Below are 20665 nucleotides of genomic sequence, written 5' to 3'. Positions count from 1 at the left end.
AGGGACCCTTGTTATCTGAGCACACGTCTTACGATACTCATTGTCTTACGATTATTTGTTTTCACATCTGGCTTTTACTTTTTGTTTTTAAACTCTTTAAGCCATTTTAAACTCTTTAAGTCACTTTATTGAGGTATAATTTACATACATACAATAAAATGCATACATTTAAGATGTACGAGTCAATAGTCCCATCAGTGATACACCATATAACCACAACCCCAGTCAGGATTTAGAACATCTCCAGCACCTTGAAGGGCCCCTTTCTACTTATTTCACAGCGTCTGTATCCAGCCCTGGCCCCAGGCAACCGCCGACCTGCTTCCTGCCACTCCAGATTAGTTCCTCCTGTTCTAGAATCTCCTATAAATGGGTTCACACGGTAGGTGCTCTTTGGGGTCTGGCTTCTCTCTCAGTGCCCTGGGCTGTGACTCACTTAGTGACCCATTTCCTTTTTATTGCTGAGTAGTATTCCATTGTGTGAATGCACTGCCTCCTTTTCTTTTCTTTTTTTTTTTTTTAAGATTTTATCTGTTTATTTGACAGATCACAAGTAGGCAGAGAGGCAGGCAGAGATAGAGGGGGAAGCAGGCTCCCTGCTGAGCAGAGAGTCCGATGCGGGGCTCAATCCCAGGACCCTGAGATCATGACCTGAGCTGAAGGCAGAGGCTTTAACCCACTGAGCCACCCAGGCGCCCCGACACTGCCTCCTTTTCTATCCATTCACCTGTTGATGGATATTCAGGCTGTTTCCAGTTTGGAGATATTTTTAATATCTGTTTCCAGTTTGGAGGTATTATTAATAACACTGCTGTGAACTTCTCTGTACAAGTCTTCGTGTGGACCTACGGGTTCATTCCTCTTGGATAACTTCCTAAGAAACTGCCAGACTGGTTTCCCAGCAATGCATTAGTACAGGGTCGCGGTTGTTCACCAACACCTGTTGTGGTCCGTCTTTTAGCCATTCCGGTGAGTGTGCAGTAGTATATTGTTGTGGTTTTAATTTGCATTTCCTTGATGACTTGTGATGTTGTGTATCTTTTTATGTGTTTATTGGCCGTATGTATACTTTCTTGCAAAGTGTCTATTAAAACCCTCTCCCTTTTTTTTCGGGCTGTCTTCTTATTGAGTTGTAAAAGTTCTTTATATATGTTGGACACAGGTCCTTTCTCAGAACTTTGCTTGGCAAATATTTTCTTCCAGGCTTTCCAAGAATTTTGATAAAGTCCAATTTATCTGTTTTTCTTTTATGGTTAATGCTTTTTGTATTCTCTCAAAAGCACTTTTCTTTCTCCGTTGGATCACCTTCATGGCGTCTGTTTTGGGGATCCCATGGATCTGTGTGGATATCCTTAGGAACAGCACGCTGCCCTGAGCTCTGATATTGTCTCCTCACTGGAACGGGACCACTGCTGTCTGCTGGGGTTCCCCTCCCCACGCCACAGGCAGGGACCTTTGTGAGGCAGACCTGAGGCAGCCACAGGGTCACCAGCCCGTGTGGCACCCACTGCCAAGTACTGGTTGCTTCTACTTTGCCCGGTTTTCTGGTTCTTTGTGGCAGGAAGTCTCACCTTATTTCTGCACCCATGGGACCTGGCACACGGGCTCCATCCACACTTGCCGAGGGAGCCAGTCATTGTCAGCGCCTCCAAACACGGTCCATCATGGCCTGTCTGGACTGGGAGAATCCGGAAATGGTCCATCCCCTTCATTTGAACAGACCGTTCTTCTGAGGGATGTCGGGGGTCCCTCGCATGCTCAGCACCAGCCCACCCAGGTTCCACACTGCTTGTTAAGAGGGGAGACTGAGGTCCGGGGAAGGAAAGGTCATGTGACTAGGCTCAGCCAGGCCCTTTCTGTTGTCCTCACTGGCGCGTCAGGCACTGTCCCTTTCGTCGCCGTCTGTCTCCGGCACCTACCACAGGGTGTGTATGTCACAGCGATATGCGCGTCTTAAATAAATGACCAAGGAAGAAACGAAATCATTCCTGTGAACGTTCCATGCGCCCGGCTTCTGCAAATGGTATTACACGTGTGTGTGCCCATGTGTGTGCATGCAGGCGCGTGCATTCGCACGGACACAGGACCAGCCATTCCTATCCAGCCTCAGGTGTCACAATCGATCAGGAAATTTTTTTTTTTTTTTTTTAATTTTCTCAGCCACCCTCTCATCTTAATCCCCACTAGGGGGCATGTGTAGCCCACAGAGAGGGTCCAACGTCCTTAGGTACAAGGATTGGTTTCCAGCTGAAGTCACCCGGTCCCTCCTGAAGCCATCTCCTTCAAACCCTGCACCCTCCCGCTGTAAAAACAAACAACTGAGCCTTCCTCCTCAATCTCCTCGCTCTCTGCTCTCCGGCTGGGCTGCTGGCTGCCCTCCTACCCCAGGGCTCTGCCCCTGGTTGAAGGAGGCTGCTAACAGAACATCAGTGACAATGAGTGACAAGCTCCATGATGGTTGTCATCGCAGCTAGGGGCCACTGCTTCCTCCCTGAGGGGCATGACAGATCCCTGAAAGGCAGCTTTCCTCACTCCCCTCAGTCAGCAACTCAGGACCACCCTTTCGGGGCCCGGATGACTCTGGGCCTCTGCATTCCTGCAGAGGGAGTGTGGGAATGTCACAGGGCGGGATCCACAGCTCTCATTCTCCATGCCCTGGTGGGCAGGTCATACCCAGGATGTCCTCAAGCCCCAGCTCGAGACTTGAGTCCTCTGTGCTCCAACACCTCCCCGGGCTTTGGCATCACATTGCTCAGGGCACACTTCCTGGCTTCACTACTCGCTGTCAGTGACCTTGAGCAAGCTCCACGAACTTCACTTTCCTTATTGGGTAAATGAGGATGACAACAGTCCCTGCCCCATAAATGAGACAATGCGTATAAATAAAGCACTTGGCACAGCGCCTAGCGCAGAAGTGTTTGAGACACATTAACCATTATTAATATTAGTATCATCATCTTACTGTAAACCTTGGCCATTTCTCTTCTTTCGAGGCTCACGAAGAAGCATTCATTCCCTCTAGCTCAAGGTCTTGGGCTTCTTCCTAACTGAGGTCCCGTAAAATGTCCCTAGGAAACTGTGGGACCAGTCCTGGTGCCATCGCGCCTGCTTCATCTTGAACTAGGGCCTCTGCTGGGCGCCCTCGCCCAGGACCCTTCTGCACAACCGCGTGTTTGGGTTTGGGATGGCCAGGGTTCTCCCTGTGGCAGCATCTGTCCCCTAGGGTGACACAGGACATCAGCGGCTCATACAGCTGCTGTGTCTGCTTCCCCTGCTCCCCATCCTCCTCCACCACCTCATTAGCTCTCCAGTCATGTTCCAATCTCCAGGAGAGACTGGCAGCAGCCACAAAAGTAGCAGACGACAGCACCTCCCTGCTCCTGGCTGCCGCCTTGGCCACCCTGCCGCTCAGAGCAGCCTTTCCCCTGTCACTCAGGCTGCAACCAGCAGAGAGATCAGCATTCGGATGGAGACTGGAGAAGCATCAAGGCCGTCAGCTCCTGTCTTCCTTAGGAGCTAAGATCCACGCGGGGAAGAAGAGCCAGTGGGAGGGAGGGTGTCCAGGCCAGGCCTCCTGCTGGAGGTTGGGACAGGGCTCCAGGCACACAGAGGCAGCAGCGATGCGCCCTGGTCCAGTCTGCCTGGTTGCTGGGTCTTCCCAGGGGCCCCAGGGCTGGGCTGGGCTGGGCTCTGGCTTGTTTCAGAACTGCCCATCGCCCTGCTGTTGCGTATGTGGAAAGACAGGGCAGGAAGGGCCACGGGGCGAGGAGGAGAAGAACTAGCTGTTCTGAACCTACCGTTGTTGCAAAGTGACCTGTTGTTCAGTAGTTGACACTGTCTCCCAGGCTCAGATACATTGAAGGGTCACTGAGCGCGCTAAGCACTTTAGACACGTTATCAAATTTAACCCTGACGACCACTCCGAGACAGGTTTACCACGATCCTCCTCGCAGGAGAAACCCTAGGTGGGGACGTTCAGTAACCCACCCAAGGCCACAGAACTGGGAAGTGACGGTGGAGTCTGGACTCATATCCGGTGCTCTGAGCCCGGACTCTTCACTCTCAGATTCTGCATTGATATTTCATGAGAGCCAGCACCCCGGGGGCCAGGGGAGCCCCAGCTCTAGATCTCGGCACTGTCTCTCTCGTTGCCCTTAATCCCTTCCCTCCTATTATGGTCCGTCTGCCAAGCCCCTGGGCTTTCCTGCTTTCATTCCCAAGCAGCAGCTCTTTCCAAGGAAATAGGGCTGGGGCGGGGGGGGGGGGGGAGGCAGCCTCTCGGGGACACTGGGTCCACCCCCTGCGACAGTGGGCTGAGGCAGGAGCGCTTGGGGCCCAGCATCGGCTGAGGGTGGCCACTTCCTGCAGCAGGAGAGGGGCTGCAAATGTGCACGTTGTGCAGAGAGCCCAGGGGTGGGAGAGCCCCGGGGAATAAGAGGGAGCGTGGGCTGGGTGTGCGGGGAAGGTGTAAACACAATCTGCTCCCACCGAAGCCAGCCGTTCCCTGGGGGAGGGGGCCCCTCCCGCCCAGCCCACATGGCACCCCAGCTGTCAGGGTCCAGGCAGCCGCCAAGGCCAGCCAACACACTCCCCCCCTCCCCCATCCCCTCGTCTTCCCTCCCTTCATCTGGGACCGATGCCTGGAGGAGCCACCAGCCCCTGAGCAGGCTCCTGGAACAGTGCTGCGAAGGGGAGGTGTGTGGAGGTGTGTCTGGGCCGCCAGCCAGCCCCTGTCCTGCCAGGTGACCTTGGCCTGACAATTCCTCAGACTCGTGCAAGGAGACAGGCCACCTGGAAACGGCAGAGTGCAGAGCCAAGGCTGAAGTGACAGGAACATGGCAAATAGATTAGAGAATGAATACACAGGTTGGGCTCGGGGACACAGACTGGGGCCCCAGGAACGGTGTCCTCTGGACCTCAGCCTGACAGCCCTGTCACCAGGAAAGCCACCGCCTGCCTCACAGCGGAAAGACAGGCTGACAGGAGCTGAGACAGGGGTCACGAACTCTTGGCCTGGGTCAAGTGGGCAGTGGGGCTCTGCCGGGACTCCAGCCCCGAGCTCCTTCCCCAGTGGGACCCTTCCCCTGCCTCTGCCCCGCCCTACTTCTAGAGGCTCCCTGCACGATCAACAGCGCCTCCCCCAGGGCTTCAGTGTGGGTCCCCACAGTCTATGGCATCTCACCCTTTCCTCCCCTCGTTCATCTGTGGAGTCACACGCGGCGGCGGCAAAGGGACTGCTGTCTAGAGAACTCCCCATCTCCTGCCTCCTGACTGCAGGGGCCAGCCAGGCGGAGACTTCCCCGCCTGTCAGCCCGCCTGGGGGCTGGATAGTGAGGAAGGGGGGGGGTGCACGTGCAGGAGGGGGCGGGGGGGGTGCTGCTTTGCCAGATGAATGGCTTCCAGACAGTGGGGAGCAGCTGCCTGCAGGTCTGTGCCTGGATCCCAGGGAGCAGAAGCGGAAATCTGCTTTGATCTCTGCTCCGGGTCGGGCAGGATGGCGAAGAGAGAAATGGCAGAGCCGCTGGGGGCAAAGGAGGCCGCTGCGGTGCTGAGCAGTCAGCGGACTGACAAAAACAAGTGTCATGCTTTTTCCCTTCCCACACGCTACTGCCCCTTTGGAACCCGTGCACGCATGCACACACGCGCGCCCAGAAGACGCGCTCGGAGCCCGGGCTGAGAGAAGCTTTGCTCCAGCGGCGGGCAGACATGTCACAGATCCAACGGGCATTTGTTGCTGATGATTTCAGCCAAGCGGCCCGTGACAGGGAGGGTGCTGGGGCCCGGGAGAGGCAAGGGCCACAGGAAGCGCGTGCTGCTCTGGGACACTGATGCCACACAGCCTCGGCCCGCAAGTGTTGGGGCTGCCAGGCCAGGGGAACCCCTTTTCTCACGGAGCAGCTGCCAACTGCCGTGTGGTTCCAGAGACGACTAGGTCCTGGTGGTTAAGAGCGTGGGGCAGTTCTGCAGCGTCCGTGTGAGGCTCGGGGAGGCGGGGTCCCCCATTAACGTGCCTCATGACACCGGACAAATTTGTTAGCCTCTCTGTGTTTCCTCATTTCCAAAATGTGGATAATAATATGCCCAGGCTCCTTGGGTTATTTCAAGGATGAAGTTAAGGAATGAGTGAGAAGCCCTATCAACGGTCCCTCAGCTCCCGACCTGTTCCTCCTCTAGCCTGGGCTGCCGGGGTGCCCCAGAGTAGACCCCACCGAGTCCCTCTCTGGGCCTGCCCCAGATGATCCTCAAGAACTCAGACAAAGGGAGCCCGTCCCAGGGCAATGGGCGTCTCTGCCCCTCCTGCCGGCCACCAGCACCAGGGGACAAAATGAGGACAAGCAGGTCCAGGACCTCAAAGGGAGGGGGCTACCTTCTGGATGGCTGCTTTTTCCCATCCTCCAGCGGGCTGCTGCTCCTTCCACCACAGCATCCTTTGTGGGTGGGGGGCAAGCCGGGACTTGAACTGAAACAGAAAACCAAACCAAATTAGCACTTCCTCCCATGCCAAGGCAGAAGCTTGCATTCCAGAATGGATATTCCAGAGCTCCTCCTCTCCCTTAGAAGTCCACTGGGACTACCCTCATGCCCCCAGCATGACCACCACCTCATCTCCGAGCTTAGAAAATGCCATTGAGATCACACATCATTCCCTTAAAACTAGCCCCTGCCCTGTGGCCGGGACCATGATAGGCTCAAGGTAGGAGCTGAGAAGAGTCCACACTCCCCCTTATGACCGAGGAGCACAGAGCTGCAGGTGGCCTGCTCCCACACGGCCAGGCCTTGCACAGTCTTCAACCCTGGCCCCCAGCCTAGCCCTCTCACCTCCAAGCCTCGCAGCGTGGCCCTACCTGCCTCTGCCAGTTGATCTCAGTCCCAGGGGCCGAGCTCCTCCTGAAGACGTGAGAACTTACTTCAGGGACTCTTTCTCCCTAAACAGAAAAGGAGGGGAGTCAGAGGATCGAGGGGGGTGTCCTTCCCATGCGTCCAGACTTCCACTTCCTTCTGCCCCAGGCCTCGCGAGTCACCATACTATGGAGGAGGAGGAGGAGCGGCTGGGAAAGCAGCTGGAATTTATGACCAGGTAATCGGAGAGCAGAAATTTCACCCAGGCTGGTCCTTGAAGGCTGGAGGTGTTAGGCGTTAGGTCCTGAGGAGTTGACAGGAAACTGCTTCCTTCTGGCTTGACCACACAAGGCCAGGCCTGATAGTTCAGATTCGGCTGTCTCCTCCTGAGAAGGGGTCCGGGCCCATTTCATGTGGCAGAGACGGACTGTCTGAAGTCAGCGACCTGTCTGTCTCCATCAGCCACAAATCGGAGGGATGGCCTTGAGCAAGTAACTTATGCCTCCCAGTCCCTCAGTTTCCTCCACCATTAATGAGAGATAGAAACGCTTGTCTTGCCAACCCTCTGGGACTGTTACAACCGCCAAGTGAATTAATATATGGGACACCTCAGGGGAAGACTAGAACACTGACCAAGAACTAGGGGACCGCAGGAGAACAGGCAGCATTTATTAAACAGCTGCTTTGTGCCAAGTGGTTTACGATGATCTGTATTTCAACCTCACAAACACCCCCACGCCATTCTGTTATTAATCTCAGTTTATATATAAATAAAAAGGTCGCTTTCTCTGAGTCAATGGACTCAGAGTCAATGGACTCTGGCTATACACCTCCAGACCCAAACTCAGCCTGGAGGACCAGTCTCCAGTGGCCAGAAAGTTAACTCTTCCCTAGGCTGAAACCATGAGGCCTTTACAAGGGATGAAGTTTTGGGAACTTCTGGAATGTTCCCTCCCTGGGTGAGCAGGGTCCTGCTCTGTGTGAGGCCCGCTGTGTGGGGCCTGGGGCTCACCATTTCACCGAGGTCAGCCGATTTCACCAGGAGGACTACTTGGGCACTCTGTGGCCATCTCCACTGGCCTAGATGTCAAGGAAGGGCATCGAAGAAATGCCTGTTTCTGACACATGCCCAGGGCTGCCCAGTGGGTCTTCTGACATTCAGAGCCCGGAGGAATCCCAGCACCAAGGAGGAATTAGGCGCTGCACACGGACAGAGACTCCCGTTCTCATGGCTTGCCAGTCTCCGTGTGGCTGAGGGCCACCGCAGGCGCGTCCCACACCCCAAGAAGGAGACACTGGGGTGCTCCGGCAGGCAAGTGTGCTGACTGGCTCAGCCTTTTGAGCCCTGTGGGGAGACTCCCTCCAGCCAGGGGCCCCGGAGCTCGAGGGCATCATGTTCTTTGTTTCACTAGGAGTGAGCGAAGGCTAGAAGAATTTGCAGGAGAGAATTATGTCCTCTCTCTTGCACGAGGTGGACCCACAGGCACAACAGAACATGCCAAATAGTATGTTCTTAATACACGTTCGTCGATTTTCCCGTGTTTTGTTGGGCACAGGAGCCCTGATCATCAAAGGGCCCTGGTCACCCAGGGAAGGAACATTCCAGAAGTTCCCAAAACTTCACCCCTTGTAAAGGCCACATGGTTTCAGCCTAGGGAAGAGTTAACTTTCTGGCCACTGGAGACAGCGTCCTGCCCGCAGGAGCTGCCCAGCCAATGGCACTCCGTGCTGATGATGTCATGCTCCTCCTGCGCCTCCTATTGGGCACCGGACGGCGAATCGGGCTCCGGGCTCGGGCAGAGGAGCCGCCGAGGCTGAGCGGGGGCAGCGGGAGAGGGGGAAGGGAAGGCTAGCCGAGCCAGCGGAGCTGCTTCTGCCCCATTCCTCTCTCCAGTCCCCCTGCGCCTTCCGATAGGACCCTGGGGACCACCCCACATTCGGACAAACAAGACAGAGCAGCTGTGGTCCAGAGGACAGGCTGGGGGCTCCCACTGCCAACTGGAGAAAACGTTCAGCCTGCCCACCAGGCACACAGGGAGCAGGGTGGCTGGGGCGAGGGGCCAGCCTCCAGCGTGCACGCACACACTCACACACTCACGTACACCCCCCCCCCCACCCCGGCCCCCCAGCCACGGACAGGGACAGGGAGAGCGGCAGCTTCCTCGGACACACCCTCCCTCCTCCACCCCTGACTCTCTTCTGCCCTACCTGCCTGAGGACTGGAGGTCTGTTTCCGATCTGCTGCCCATTACTGCCCCGTCTGCTCCGCTGGGCTCTCTGTGGGCGGGAGGACCAGGCAAGAGGAGCTGTGGGCAGTGCCCAGGCCCAGAACCCTCTCTCCTGCAGGACCCAGCCACTCTGGCCTGGGCTAGCTGGGGAGCTTCAGCCAGAGTTTTTGAAGAGCTGCGAACTCCCCCTGCTCTGAGGGGAAGCCTCTCGGGGACTCCCTGCAAATCCGCCGCACCCCATCCTCCACCGCCCTCCCAGAAGGTCCAGGTAGCCTGGGACCCAGCTTCAGCTCGGCTCTGGCCCCCCACAGTAGTTTCTCCCCGCCCCACCCACCCAAGCCCACCGCCCAGGCAGTTTCTCACGGTTGGACCCGGTTGGCAAATCGGCGGCGCCAGAGCATGGCCAAGGTGCTGAGCACGAAAAGAGTGGTGCACATGACTCAGCTGCCCCATCCCCTCCCCGACAGGGTCCGCAGAAGAAGGCCAAGATGGCCCTGTCACCTTCGCGAGCCACTGCCGTCTGTCCTGAGGTTCCTGCTGGCCCTGGATTAGGAGGCTCAAGCTGCTTAGTGGGGTCAGCAGACCCGACCTTGTGCGGACTGATTAACCTCTCCGGGACCAGGTTGTCGCCCACGGTGGCAGGGTAAATCAAGCTGTCCCTTCAGGATGTCGATGTGACAGACCTGGGTCGGACCCTCAAGGGACTTCTAGTTTAGACACACGCCCTGGCCAGTTATATAAATGACCACAATAGAGAGATGTAGGTGATGGAGGGCAGAGCCCTTTGGGCGCTACAAGCCTTAGGGAACGCCCAGCTGGAAGAAGAGCTGGGGGCACCGGAATTAGGAGGTGCTCGAGGAAGGTTGAGCCCCCCTGGGTGGCAGATTCTGCTGGGGGTTGCAGACATGAAAGCATCGGGCATGTTCCAGCAACTGGAAGTTGAGTGTCAGCAGAACAATGATGTCATGGGAAGGCATCGGGAGGGGAGGAAGGGAGCAGAATATTAGATGATGAAGCCAGAAAGACAAGGGAGGCCAGGGATTGAAGGGCTGGCTAAGCCGTTCAGTTGTTCCCTCTGGACAATCCTCTCCAAATGTTCCTGATGACCTACCCTCCTCCTTAAACGACTGATTTTCAGTGTGCATCATGAAATAGTATATGCATCCGCTTAGACATTATATACTAGACAACGGGCAAATATAGTCCTGCACCATGAACACACATAAGACTTGTAAAGGATGAGATGAGAGTAAGCAGACATAAGATTTCTCCTGCTTGCTTTCCCGGTGGAAACCTCCCGGGCAGGTGCTTGGAAGGGCACCACACTGGTGTTGGGCGTCCTATCAGAGTGCTTCAGGGAGGTGGCCAGGTGCAGAGGACTCTGTCCTGGCCCAGGCAGCCTGGGGAGCAGAGATGGGTCTGAGCATCCATCCTCTTCCAACCCTTTCCAAAACCCACAGGAGAAGGCACTAGATTCTCTTTCCCTCAAATGAGTTGGAGGCAGCGTCAAGGGGGCCCCTGTCCAGGATTCCAGGGAGGTACGTGAACCCTGAGCATCAGGGAGGGCCAGAGCTGGGGCTCCACCAGGGCTCTCTACTCAGAAATATGATTTTAACATACCTAAATCAGCGCTCAAGAGGAGAGCCAACCTCTTCTAATACTTGCAGTGGGACACAAAGTCTTGAGAAGGGCGGGGTCACCAGGAAGTGTTAGGGAGAACTGGGCCCTGGCTTCCTGCTGGGGCTGGGCATCAGAGGTGGGACCTGGCTCCAAACAGCTTATTTGGAGGGTGGGGATCCCCCGGCTCCAAGGCCCAGCCGCCGTCTCCGGTCCTGTGGTGCTCCCACCTCACAGAGCAGGACCACGGGGATGAGAATTCATCTCCTCCATCCGCGGAATTAGCGCCTAGTCCCAGCTTTGGCACCTAAGCTGTCCCCAGGGCCTGGGCCTCCCCGAGATTACTTGACACCTTCCCCACAGTACCTCCCTGCCTCTCCTGTGGACTTTCCTGTGGACTCCGGCTACCTCTCCTGTGGACTTTCCTCCACCAGGGCCGGGATTCGGGGTAGCGTCTGTTTTTTGCCTGCGGGTGTCATCAATAAGCCACCCAGGGGCCTTTCTTCCGACGCCACGCGCACGTACCGCGGCGGGGGCGGAGGTGGTGGGGTGCTGGCCGGAAGGAAAGGGGGCGCAGGCCTCGGCGCTGAAGTTCGATAGCCATCGTCCCCCATCCCCGCAGCAGGGGATTCCAGCACGGAATTGGAGCAGGGAGGCGACCCCAGTCCCAAACCCTCTGGAGCCTGGGGTCCGGGGCTCCGGGAGTGGCGCCGCGGCCCCCAGTGGCTGGCTTGGAAGAAGCCGGGAGGGAGCGTGAGCTCAGCTGGGACCCCCGCGCCTCCGGAGGGTCTGCGTCCGCCCCCTCGGGCGGACGGCCACGCCGCAAACGCCTGGGAGTGTTTGACTTTGAGTCAGTTCCCCGCCGCGTGAAGGGAGAACACACGCACACAGCCCGACACCGCCCGCAGCGGGAGCGGGGACACGGCGCCCCCCGACCCGCGCCCGCCCGGGCGCACTCCTGTGCGGCCCGCGCAGCCCAGCGCCGCGTGACCGCCCCCTCCCCGCGAGGCTCCCCAGCACTCCCACCACACCTACGCCCCAGCCCCGCCCGGCGGTCAAGGTCCGCGGTGGCCTGGCGGGCGCGAGCCGCGTCTCCCCCGCCCCGCCCAGCCTTCACCTTGCCGGAATTGGCTCACCGACGCGGGGTTTGGGGTTTGGAGCGGCTTTATTTTTTTTCACATTTTTCCAGCAGACCACATCCCCGCCCCCCGCTCGCGGTCCCCCGCCCCCCGCACATATACCCTGCACACACACACACACACACACACACACACACACACACCCGGCGCGCAGAGACAGACACGCTCCCTCCCTCCGGCGCGCTCTACCCCTCGCTCGCCAGCCCGCCCGCCCGCCGCGCACGCAGCCGGCCCCGGCTCCCCGCGCCCGGCGCCCCGCGCCCCGCTGCCTCCGAGCGAAGCCGGGCTGGGCTTGGAGCTGCTCATGGAGAAAGTGCCGGGCGAGATGGAGATTGAGCGCAGGGAGCGGAGCGAGGAGCTGTCCGAGGCGGAGAGGAAGGCGGTGCAGGCTACGTGGGCCCGGCTCTATGCCAACTGCGAGGACGTGGGGGTGGCCATCCTGGTGAGGTAGGTGTCACTCCGGCCCGGCCGAGCCGGGAGAGGGAGGGCGGCAGCGGCTCCGGGCAGGGGCGGGTTCGGCCCGGGTCCGAGCTCCGGCGCCACCTCTCCAGCTGAAATTGGGGCCGGGCCTGCCCCGGTGCAGGCAGTGTGGGGCGCCTTGGGATGGGCGAAGCTCTGGCTGAGCAGCCGGTCCTGGCTCTGGGCAGGGGGGCTAGGAACTAAAGAGCCAGACGCAGAAGGAGGGCACCCTGGTCCCCCTCCTCTCCCGGGCCTCAGAACTCCTGGCTCAGCCAGACGTGCCTTCCTCACCAGCGACCCCAACCACCCAGCCCAGCTGTGCCCGCACACGTTTCAATTTGTGTGCTTCAACTGGGGACTCCCCATTTTAGAGGCGGGAAAACTGAGGCTCCACCAAGAAGGGGGAGAAAGAGGAGCAGACCCCCGTCCAGCTCAGCCCCTTTCTGTGTTCAAAGCCTCTAGGAAAGACAGAGCAAAGGGCCAGAGAATAGAGGTCAGAAGGAGCAGGCCACTAGGGTCCAGCTGTCCCAGCTGGCCCCTTCCTGCCCCTGGGGAGTGGGCGGGCAGGGAGCTCCCAGGTGAGGCACAGGTGAATGGAGAAGGGAAGGTCCCTAGGGTACAATGCCTGCTGAGCTGAGGAGGGAAAGGAAGAAGGGGCAGGAGTCAGGGTTCCACCCTGGAATCACCCCTTAAAGAGGAAAGGCTGTGTGTCTTGGGCTCAGGGGTTCCTCAGGTACCACAACCCCCCAAAGTAACTTATTTGCACACAACACGCTGGTGGACACATATCTTTGCTGTAGAGTTAATGTCCCCAACCCCCACAAGCTAGTAACTGACTACAGCACATAATGACGCTCTCTTCCCACACATGCGGGTCCCTGGGGCCCCAGACCCACACCCTCACCCTCAACCCGCTGTCAGCCGCAGAGGGAAGCAGCCAGATTGTGGACAGAGTAGGGCAGCCTTATTCTTTGGAGATGGGGCGAGCCCTTGCTTGTGGAAGGGAGAGGTGAAATGCATGCCTGTCTCCCAGTCCTGGCCCCTGGCTCTGGCTTCTCTGTCTCCCTGATTCTCTCTCCCTTCTGCCTCCCCCCAAACCGAGGACCTGCCCAGCTCCATATCCGTATCCCCTGATTCCAACTTGGAAACAGATTTTGGAGAAAAAAGAGCAAGAAGTACTCTTGAGTTGGAGTAGGATTCCTGGGCAGCCCTGAGACCCAGAAACATGGGTGGGTGGGTGGGGGGGCATGGCGGGGAGGTTAAGAGGGAGTTTCAGATCCCGAAGCCATCAGACATTCTGAGACACACACCTGCAAGTGGGACCACCCATACAAGCTCACGGTAGTGGAGTCCCAGATGCGCTGGCCTGCAGCCCCGGAGGGTGGCTCTCAGCCGTGTGTGTCGGCACACGAGAGACCACCAAGCCTCAGGATGTACCCCCGGTGAGCACACATGGGTAACCAAGAGGCAAGGAGGTGGCGTCCTTAGGGCCTTGGAGATCTGCTGTCCTGACACCGACACCCTGACATTTGCCACGGAGGACGTGGAGGGGATGTGTCCAAGATCCAGCTCCTGGGGTACCGTCCAGCCTCCCCGGGGATGGGGGGTACAGAGGAAGGAACGGAACCGACGGCCAGGGCTGTTTCTGGGGTCTGGCATCTCGACAAGATCTTTCTCTGTGCCCCTGCAGTTCCCCATTCCTGACTCCTAGGGAGGCTGGGTTGGGACAGGTGGCAGGGGCCACTTCCCCATGTGCTCGGTGCTCAGTGAGAGGGCCACAGTTAACCCGAGAAGGCCCGAGATAGCGATTAGGTCTGGCCTGCCGGTCAGCCCAGGCCACACTCCACCTGACCCACCTCTGTGTTGACGGGTGGGAGCCCCGCACTGGCTCAGCTCCTCCCTGCCAGATCCAAGCCCCTCCAGCCTACCCCTCCTGGGTCTCTTCCTGTTCCTGTCCCCTGAGCTGTCAGGTTGTTGCGGGGGTGTGGGGAGGTGGGGGGGTGGAGGCTTGGTTAAAAAGGGGGAAAGGAAAAGATCGATAAGCTTCTCGGGTGTCCCAAAGGCCCCTCCCCAGACCCTGCCCTCCTCAGTCCTGTCACACCCCCCTCCCCAACTTCACACACACCCACAAGCACAGGCCCCAGTGAGAGCCTGAAACACTAGTCCCCTGGCCCATTGCTCTTCGGGTCCTCCCTCCCACGGGGCTAAGACCAGCTACACCCCCCCACCCCAGCTCTACCCCAGGAGGGTGGCCAGGCAGCGGGCGGTGGTGGAGAAGCCGTCTTCCAGTCTGAACCAGACCCCACACCTGCACTCCAACGGAGAGGGAACACCCCTGCTCCGGGAAGCCTCTCTCCTCCGGGTTGTAACTCTGCCGCCTTCCCCCCTCACACTCAGACGAGCCTATTTCAGGCTCTGCTGGAAGGCCAGATGCCTCTGGGAGTGGAGAAACCCCCCAAGGCTGGCTGCTGAGGCTTTTCCCCAGCAGGCAACGCAGGCCTGGACCGGGAGGGTCGAGAGTGTCCATGGAGGGGCCAGAGACAGAGGCCCAGGATGAAGGAGCAGAGCACAGGGCTCCCGGACTCCCCCGGCATAGCCGTGGGGCTCCCTGGGACTGTCACTCCTCAGGACCATCACCTGGCCACGGGGTGTTGGGGCAGGAGACTCCTTGGGTCCCCGGCCCCTCATCCTCCTACGAGGCAGGATGGGGCAGGTAGAGTCTCTTCTTCCCGACCCCGCTTCGCTGGGCAACCTTGACCATCAATTCCTAAAACAGAACATGGGGATAAAAACAGTACCAGCCTCAGGAGGCTCTTGCAGGATTAATGAGACAATCTAGTAAGTGCTCAGTAAGTCTCCTCATCAGTAGAACAGAGACAATGCCTGCTTGGTTGTGGCAATTAAATGAAGGAGCCGGTGGAGATGTTTTGCACACGGCGACGCACCGGGCGAACAGCAATCATTATTTTTACGGCAATGTGAAATGCCCAAAGCCCAAGATACTCATCTAAGTCCAGATTGGGTTTTTCACATTTGTCCTTCATACAGTGCCTCTCCAGAAGAATCCAATGTATTTTCAGACTCATTGCCTCATTTGTCCTCACCATCGTATCTGTGAACTATCGAGCGGGAGGAACTCCTCTCACACTTGAGCAGACAGGGGGTTGTGAAGTGGTTTGCCCAAGGTCGCCCTTGGTCTCCACATGGACCATGTCTCGGTCACTCCCTCCCTGCCAGCTGCAGCTTTGTCGCTCGGAGGGTTGGCCCCAGCCAGATGCTCTTTCTACAGCTGTTCCAGCTCTCTGGCCAAAGGGCTGATTTGGTACATTATCAGCTTTCTCTGATCACAAAGGGGGACACTTCGGAACTGTGACACCACCTGACAAAACAGGTTGTCCCGAGACATTCCGGACACGTCCTGGAGTTCTGATCCAGTCTCTCCGCGTGTACCTCCCCAACAGCCAGCTCTGTCTGGGAGAGGGAATGCAAAGGTCATCATCGTCAACGTCATCCTGCAGACCACAGGGCCCTGGGTGGAGATACTGGGTCAGAGGATGTGTGAGAGCCACGCCCTGCCCTTGGGTGGTAGGACCCAGTCCAACAGGCAGAAAGGGAAGCAGCTGTAAAAGGTGGCAGGGGAACCCCTCATGGCCTTAAGGGGAAAGCAGTCTCCCGGGGCCAGCCTGGGCACTCAGGGGAGACAGTTCAACCTGAGAAAGAGTGAGGAAGACATCCCACCCGCTGTGCGGAAAGAAAGGCTGCCCGGCCCACGGGGTGTTTTGCCAGCAGTGAATGGACTGGGCTGGAAGAAGGTGGCTGAGTTGGGACAGTTTGTAGGAAGCCTGGAATCCCAGGTTAAGGATTTTTACTTTGTCCGGTAGGCAATGGGGAGCCACTGAATGTTTTTGAGCATGAGAGTGACCTAATGGAAGTAATATTTGGGGGGGAAATTAGACAATCTCAGGTAAGCTGGAGAGGGGAAGGATAGCTAAAAAGACCTGGGGTCTGCCCCGGGACGGGCACAGGCTTCTTGGAGAAGCAAGACGTGGAGATGTGAAGTAAAAGGAGGGTAAGACCCGTCTGTAGTTCTAATTAAGTCAGCCAGTCAATACGTGCCATATGGGCTGAGGAGGGGAGCGCGACGTGAGGAGGGAACAGAGAGCTGGCAGGACGACTGGGCTGCATACCTTCCCTCGTGCACTGGGTGACCTGAGCTAGGTCACTCGGGCTTTACTTTGTTGGCAAAGAGGCTCTAACCGGACCGTGATGAAGTCTGGCATTTACTGAGCACCCCGTGTTCACACTGTGCGGAGGACCCCAACCCCTGTGTCTCAGTTCGTCCCCACAGCAAGCTGGGGGCAACGATGCCCATTGCTTGGAGGAGGACACTGAGCCTCAGGGAAGTAAAGTCCCTTGCCCAAGGTGACACTGGCCTGAGATTCCAGAACTAGAGCTCTTACCCTCTCTGCTGGGACTACAGCAGGCCTTGAAGGGTGTGTAGGATTTGGAAATGAGGCCAGAGCAAGAAAGGCAGAGGCCTGGGAGACACAGCTGACAGTCTGCAAGCCTGGCAGACGAAAATGGGCAGGACCTGGGTGGGGGGGCGGCTGCCTATAAGGCAGCTCGGCCAGAGAGAGGGTCTGTGTCTGAGGGACAGCCACCCACGGTGGTGAAAACAGCTAAGGGGTCCTGCCCCTCCTACCCCGCACCCCCATCATCCTGGTCATCTCAGGGTGGGGCCGCCGCTGCCCCTGCTTCAGCAACCCCTCCCCGCCAGGTTCTTTGTGAACTTCCCGTCGGCCAAGCAATACTTCAGCCAGTTCAAGCACATGACCGAGCCCCTGGAGATGGAGAGGAGCCCCCAGCTGCGGAAACACGCCTGCCGGGTCATGGGGGCCCTCAACACTGTGGTGGAAAACCTACATGACCCCGAGAAGGTATCGTCTGTGCTCGCCCTTGTGGGCAAAGCCCACGCCCTCAAGCACAAGGTGGAGCCCGTGTACTTCAAGGTACGTGGCTGGGTGGGCGTGGCCAGTCCACCACCCACCGCGCTCTGCTGGGGAGCCCCTGGGACAACAGCGGTGACCACCGGACACCCAGCCTCCTCCCCCAGCGTGGCGGTGACGGGGAGGGGTGCAGGACTGGGTCTCCGTGGTGCCTGGTCCCCCAAGCCGCCAGGCTGTCATGTCATCAATGGTCCCCTTGGCCAGACTCTGGGTGGAAGTGGTGCTGGGGTCCTGGGGCTTTCGGGGGTGACACAGGGCACCCAGGCGTTTACTTTTCCCTCCTCTCTTTGCTCCCAGATCCTCTCTGGGGTGATTCTGGAGGTGATCGCCGAGGAATTTGCCAATGACTTCCCAGCAGAGACGCAGAGAGCCTGGGCCAAGCTGCGCGGCCTCATCTACAGTCACGTGACCGCTGCCTACAAGGAAGTGGGCTGGGTACAGCAGGTCCCCAACACCACCACGTGAGGAGGGGTGAGGGTGGGCCGGGTGGCTTCCCTGCCGTGTCTCCCCCTGCCGCCTCATCTCCCATCTCTCCTGGGGCACAGGAACATTTTCTGGAGGCTGGGTCTGGGGTCTGACACATTGACAAGCAGGCATGATGGGACAGGGCCAGGCCCCTCCTACGGGCGGCAGTGAGCCCCGAACAAATTCTCTTTCTCTAGGACAAGAGAGCACTCAGAGCCCTCAAGGCCGAGGCCACCCAGGGCAGAGAGGCTCTAAAAGGTTCCTGCCGGGAAGGCTAGCTCATCGGGCCCGGAGGCCGGCCAGGCTAAGTCCGGCCGTTTCCTCCCTGGGTACCAATCACAGGGGGCCATTCCTCATCTCGTGCCGGCCAGTGCTCCGTCCTGCCTCTGCCTCAGTAGGGCCGGAGCCAGGAGAGTCACGAGGATGTGTGCACACGGACACATGTGCCCGGGCCCACGAGAGGCCTGTGTGGGTACCACGACCACACACACCATCAGCGGGGTCTACTTCTCGGCTGACCCTGGAGGCCAGGTTCCCGGGGCTGGGGTGAGGGCCGGGGAGATGGGCTCGAGGAGGGTGGCCGGCCTCAGGGACTCCGGCTGACTCGGAGCATGAGGGGAGGGCCGGCCCCCAGACATGGTGGCTGGGAACACTCCGGCCTGCCTGGGCCCCCAAGGGGCAGGCGGCTCTGGGAGCTCAATGGAGGGGCGGAGGCAGAGCTGGAGTAGGAAGGAGGGAGAGGAGCGTAGGCGGGAATGGGAAGCAGGGGTCAGCCAGCGGCTCAGGACACGCGTTGTAGAGAAACATTCCCAGCAGTTTCCCATGGAAAAGGCGCGTCTCCTCCCTGGGCTCCAAGCTGGCCCACGGAGCCTGCCGGGACCTCCTGCTCGCAAGGCCTCCAGGCCCAGCTCTGGAGGAGGTCCCCTGAGGGCGACCTTGCGAGGCCCGGCCTCCAGGCCTTCCTGCGGCTGACCACACCGGCTCCAGCTTGCTCCGGCTCCCTTCCCCCACCGAGGCACCACCCCAGGAGAGTAGAAACCTCGGGAACTTCTGGCTGCAGCCAGGCAGTGACTCCAGATGTGCACAGCTGGGTCCTGGCCGGCCCCAGATCCCCGGGTGGACGGGAAGCAGGCCGAAGAGCTTTACCAGCCAGAGAAGGTGCTGGCAGAGCCCGGAGAGCTGGCGGAAGCGGACAGAGGGGCCAGGGAGGGTCAGTGGGGGGAAGGGGCTTGCCCTCCCACGCCTCTCCCCAGGCCCGCTCAGCTCTGGCTGCCAGAGATGAGTTTGTTTACAGCAGGAGACAAGACTTCCTGCTTCTAGAGAAAAGGGCTTTTTTACAGGGGCCTAGAGGGACTGGAGAGGGAGACGGAGAGAGAGCTGGCCAGCTCGAGTCCCAGTGAATCAGAAACACATGGACAGCGTTTCCCGACACGAAGCCCTGTCCCCTCCCCTGTCTTGCCCCAGCTGGACCCCTGGGACTTACATCTCACCAAATCCCAAACATTAAGAAACCACCCAAATCTCAGTGTGCCCGTGTCTGCTGCTCGTGGAGTGAACGGAGGGGCTCCAGCGGGGCCTGGCTGGAGTCCGGCATCCATCCGGGCCTGGGCACCTCGAATTTGGGTTCCCCCCACCCGCCCCCAGCCACAAAGTCCTGGGGATTGTCCCCTCGTCCCTTTGCACACTCAGCCCCCACCCCGGTCTCCTGAGGGCACGGATGTGGGCCCCAAGAAGGCGTGTCTCCCTGGGCCCAGGGCCTACAGACCCAAACTCCTGCCAAGGTCCAAATGGGTTCAGATGGTGGGAGGGAGTTTCAGAACAGAGTTCTAGAAGGCCTCCGTTCCAGCTTTTCTTATCAGGGAAGCCGTGGCAGGCCAGATGCCGCTGTTTATTGAACTGCTCTGCTTAAGGGTTTATGTGCATTTTTCTTGTGGGTTGGGGAGTCGGGAGGTTGGGGGGCACGGTGGTGAGTGCAAAGAGGCTGGTGTGCAGAGAATGCCTGTGGGTCACAAGAAGGGCACTCAGACAAGCCAGCCAGAGAGGAGACGGGTCTCAGAATTAGTAGAAAAAGAGCTGACCTTTGGAAGGTTCTTTGCAGTTTGTGAAAGGCAAACTCCGTCGTCTACGGGAAACTCCGTTCCCGTAGAGGCAGGCAAAACAGACGTTATTCACAGGTTGGAGAGAAAAATCTGGGGTTCAGGTGGGCCCCTTGATTTGTCTGAGGTCACGCAGCAAGTTCCTGGCCGAAGGGGGCCGGAACTCGGGTCTGGTGGGCTGCTTTGGGCCGCAGCTGCCTGGGTCTCCCGGCAGATCGTGGCCTGCCTCGCTGTCATCCCCTGACCCCCACGTTCCCTGGCCCCACTCCGTGGCCCCTTGTAACCTCTTAACTCCATCATCTATCTCGTCCACAGCCCGCCGGCCACGCTGCCCTCTTCGGGGCCGTAGGACCCCCTCTCTCCTCCCCCCTCCCAGGCAGCACCTTGAGCAGAAGGCCACGTTCTGAAGACCCTCCTCGATCCTCCGTTGCTGGGTACCAAGGAAGCTGGAGGAAACCCTGACTCGTCTTCCCAGAAAGAGGCAGCCTCCGCGGTGGCCGCGGTCGCCCCTGGAGCGGCCGGCAGGTGGCGCTGGCTGCCTGTCTGCTGACCCCAGCTCCGGGGCCTGTGGGGGTGGGGACGCTTCCTCCTTCAAGAGCTGGGCCCACTCTTCTTAGCTTTTGTACTCTCTGTCAGAGACCTAGCTGAGCAGCTGGCAGGAGTCCGGGGCAGGTGTGAGTCTCTCCAGGAGTAAGCCAGCCCCATTTCTATCTGCCCAACCAGCATGCAGGTCCCCCATCACCTATCTAGAGCATCACGCACACTCATCAACCATACAGATATATTCTATATACAATCTATATATAAATATATAT

General features: G+C 58.8%; 1 protein-coding gene across 1 annotated transcript; it reads left to right on the top strand.

Moving 5' to 3' along the window:
* Nucleotides 1-12128: 12128 nt before the first annotated feature.
* CYGB (cytoglobin) lies at nucleotides 12129-20307 on the top strand (the record flags this gene model as incomplete). Its single annotated transcript, XM_080826774.1, has 4 exons — nucleotides 12129-12271; nucleotides 17061-17292; nucleotides 17587-17750; nucleotides 20166-20307. The coding sequence occupies 4 exons, from the start codon at nucleotides 12129-12131 to the stop codon at nucleotides 20197-20199; spliced, it is 573 nt and encodes a 190-aa protein (XP_080682900.1). The 3' UTR covers nucleotides 20200-20307.
* Between the last annotated feature and the right edge of the window lie 358 nt (nucleotides 20308-20665).

This window comes from Martes martes, assembly GCF_963455335.1.
Source record: "Martes martes genome assembly, chromosome: 16".
Taxonomy (NCBI): Eukaryota; Metazoa; Chordata; class Mammalia; order Carnivora; family Mustelidae; genus Martes; species Martes martes.
The sequence above is the reverse complement of the archived record's forward strand: the minus strand, read 5'-3'. Positions and strand labels throughout refer to the sequence as shown.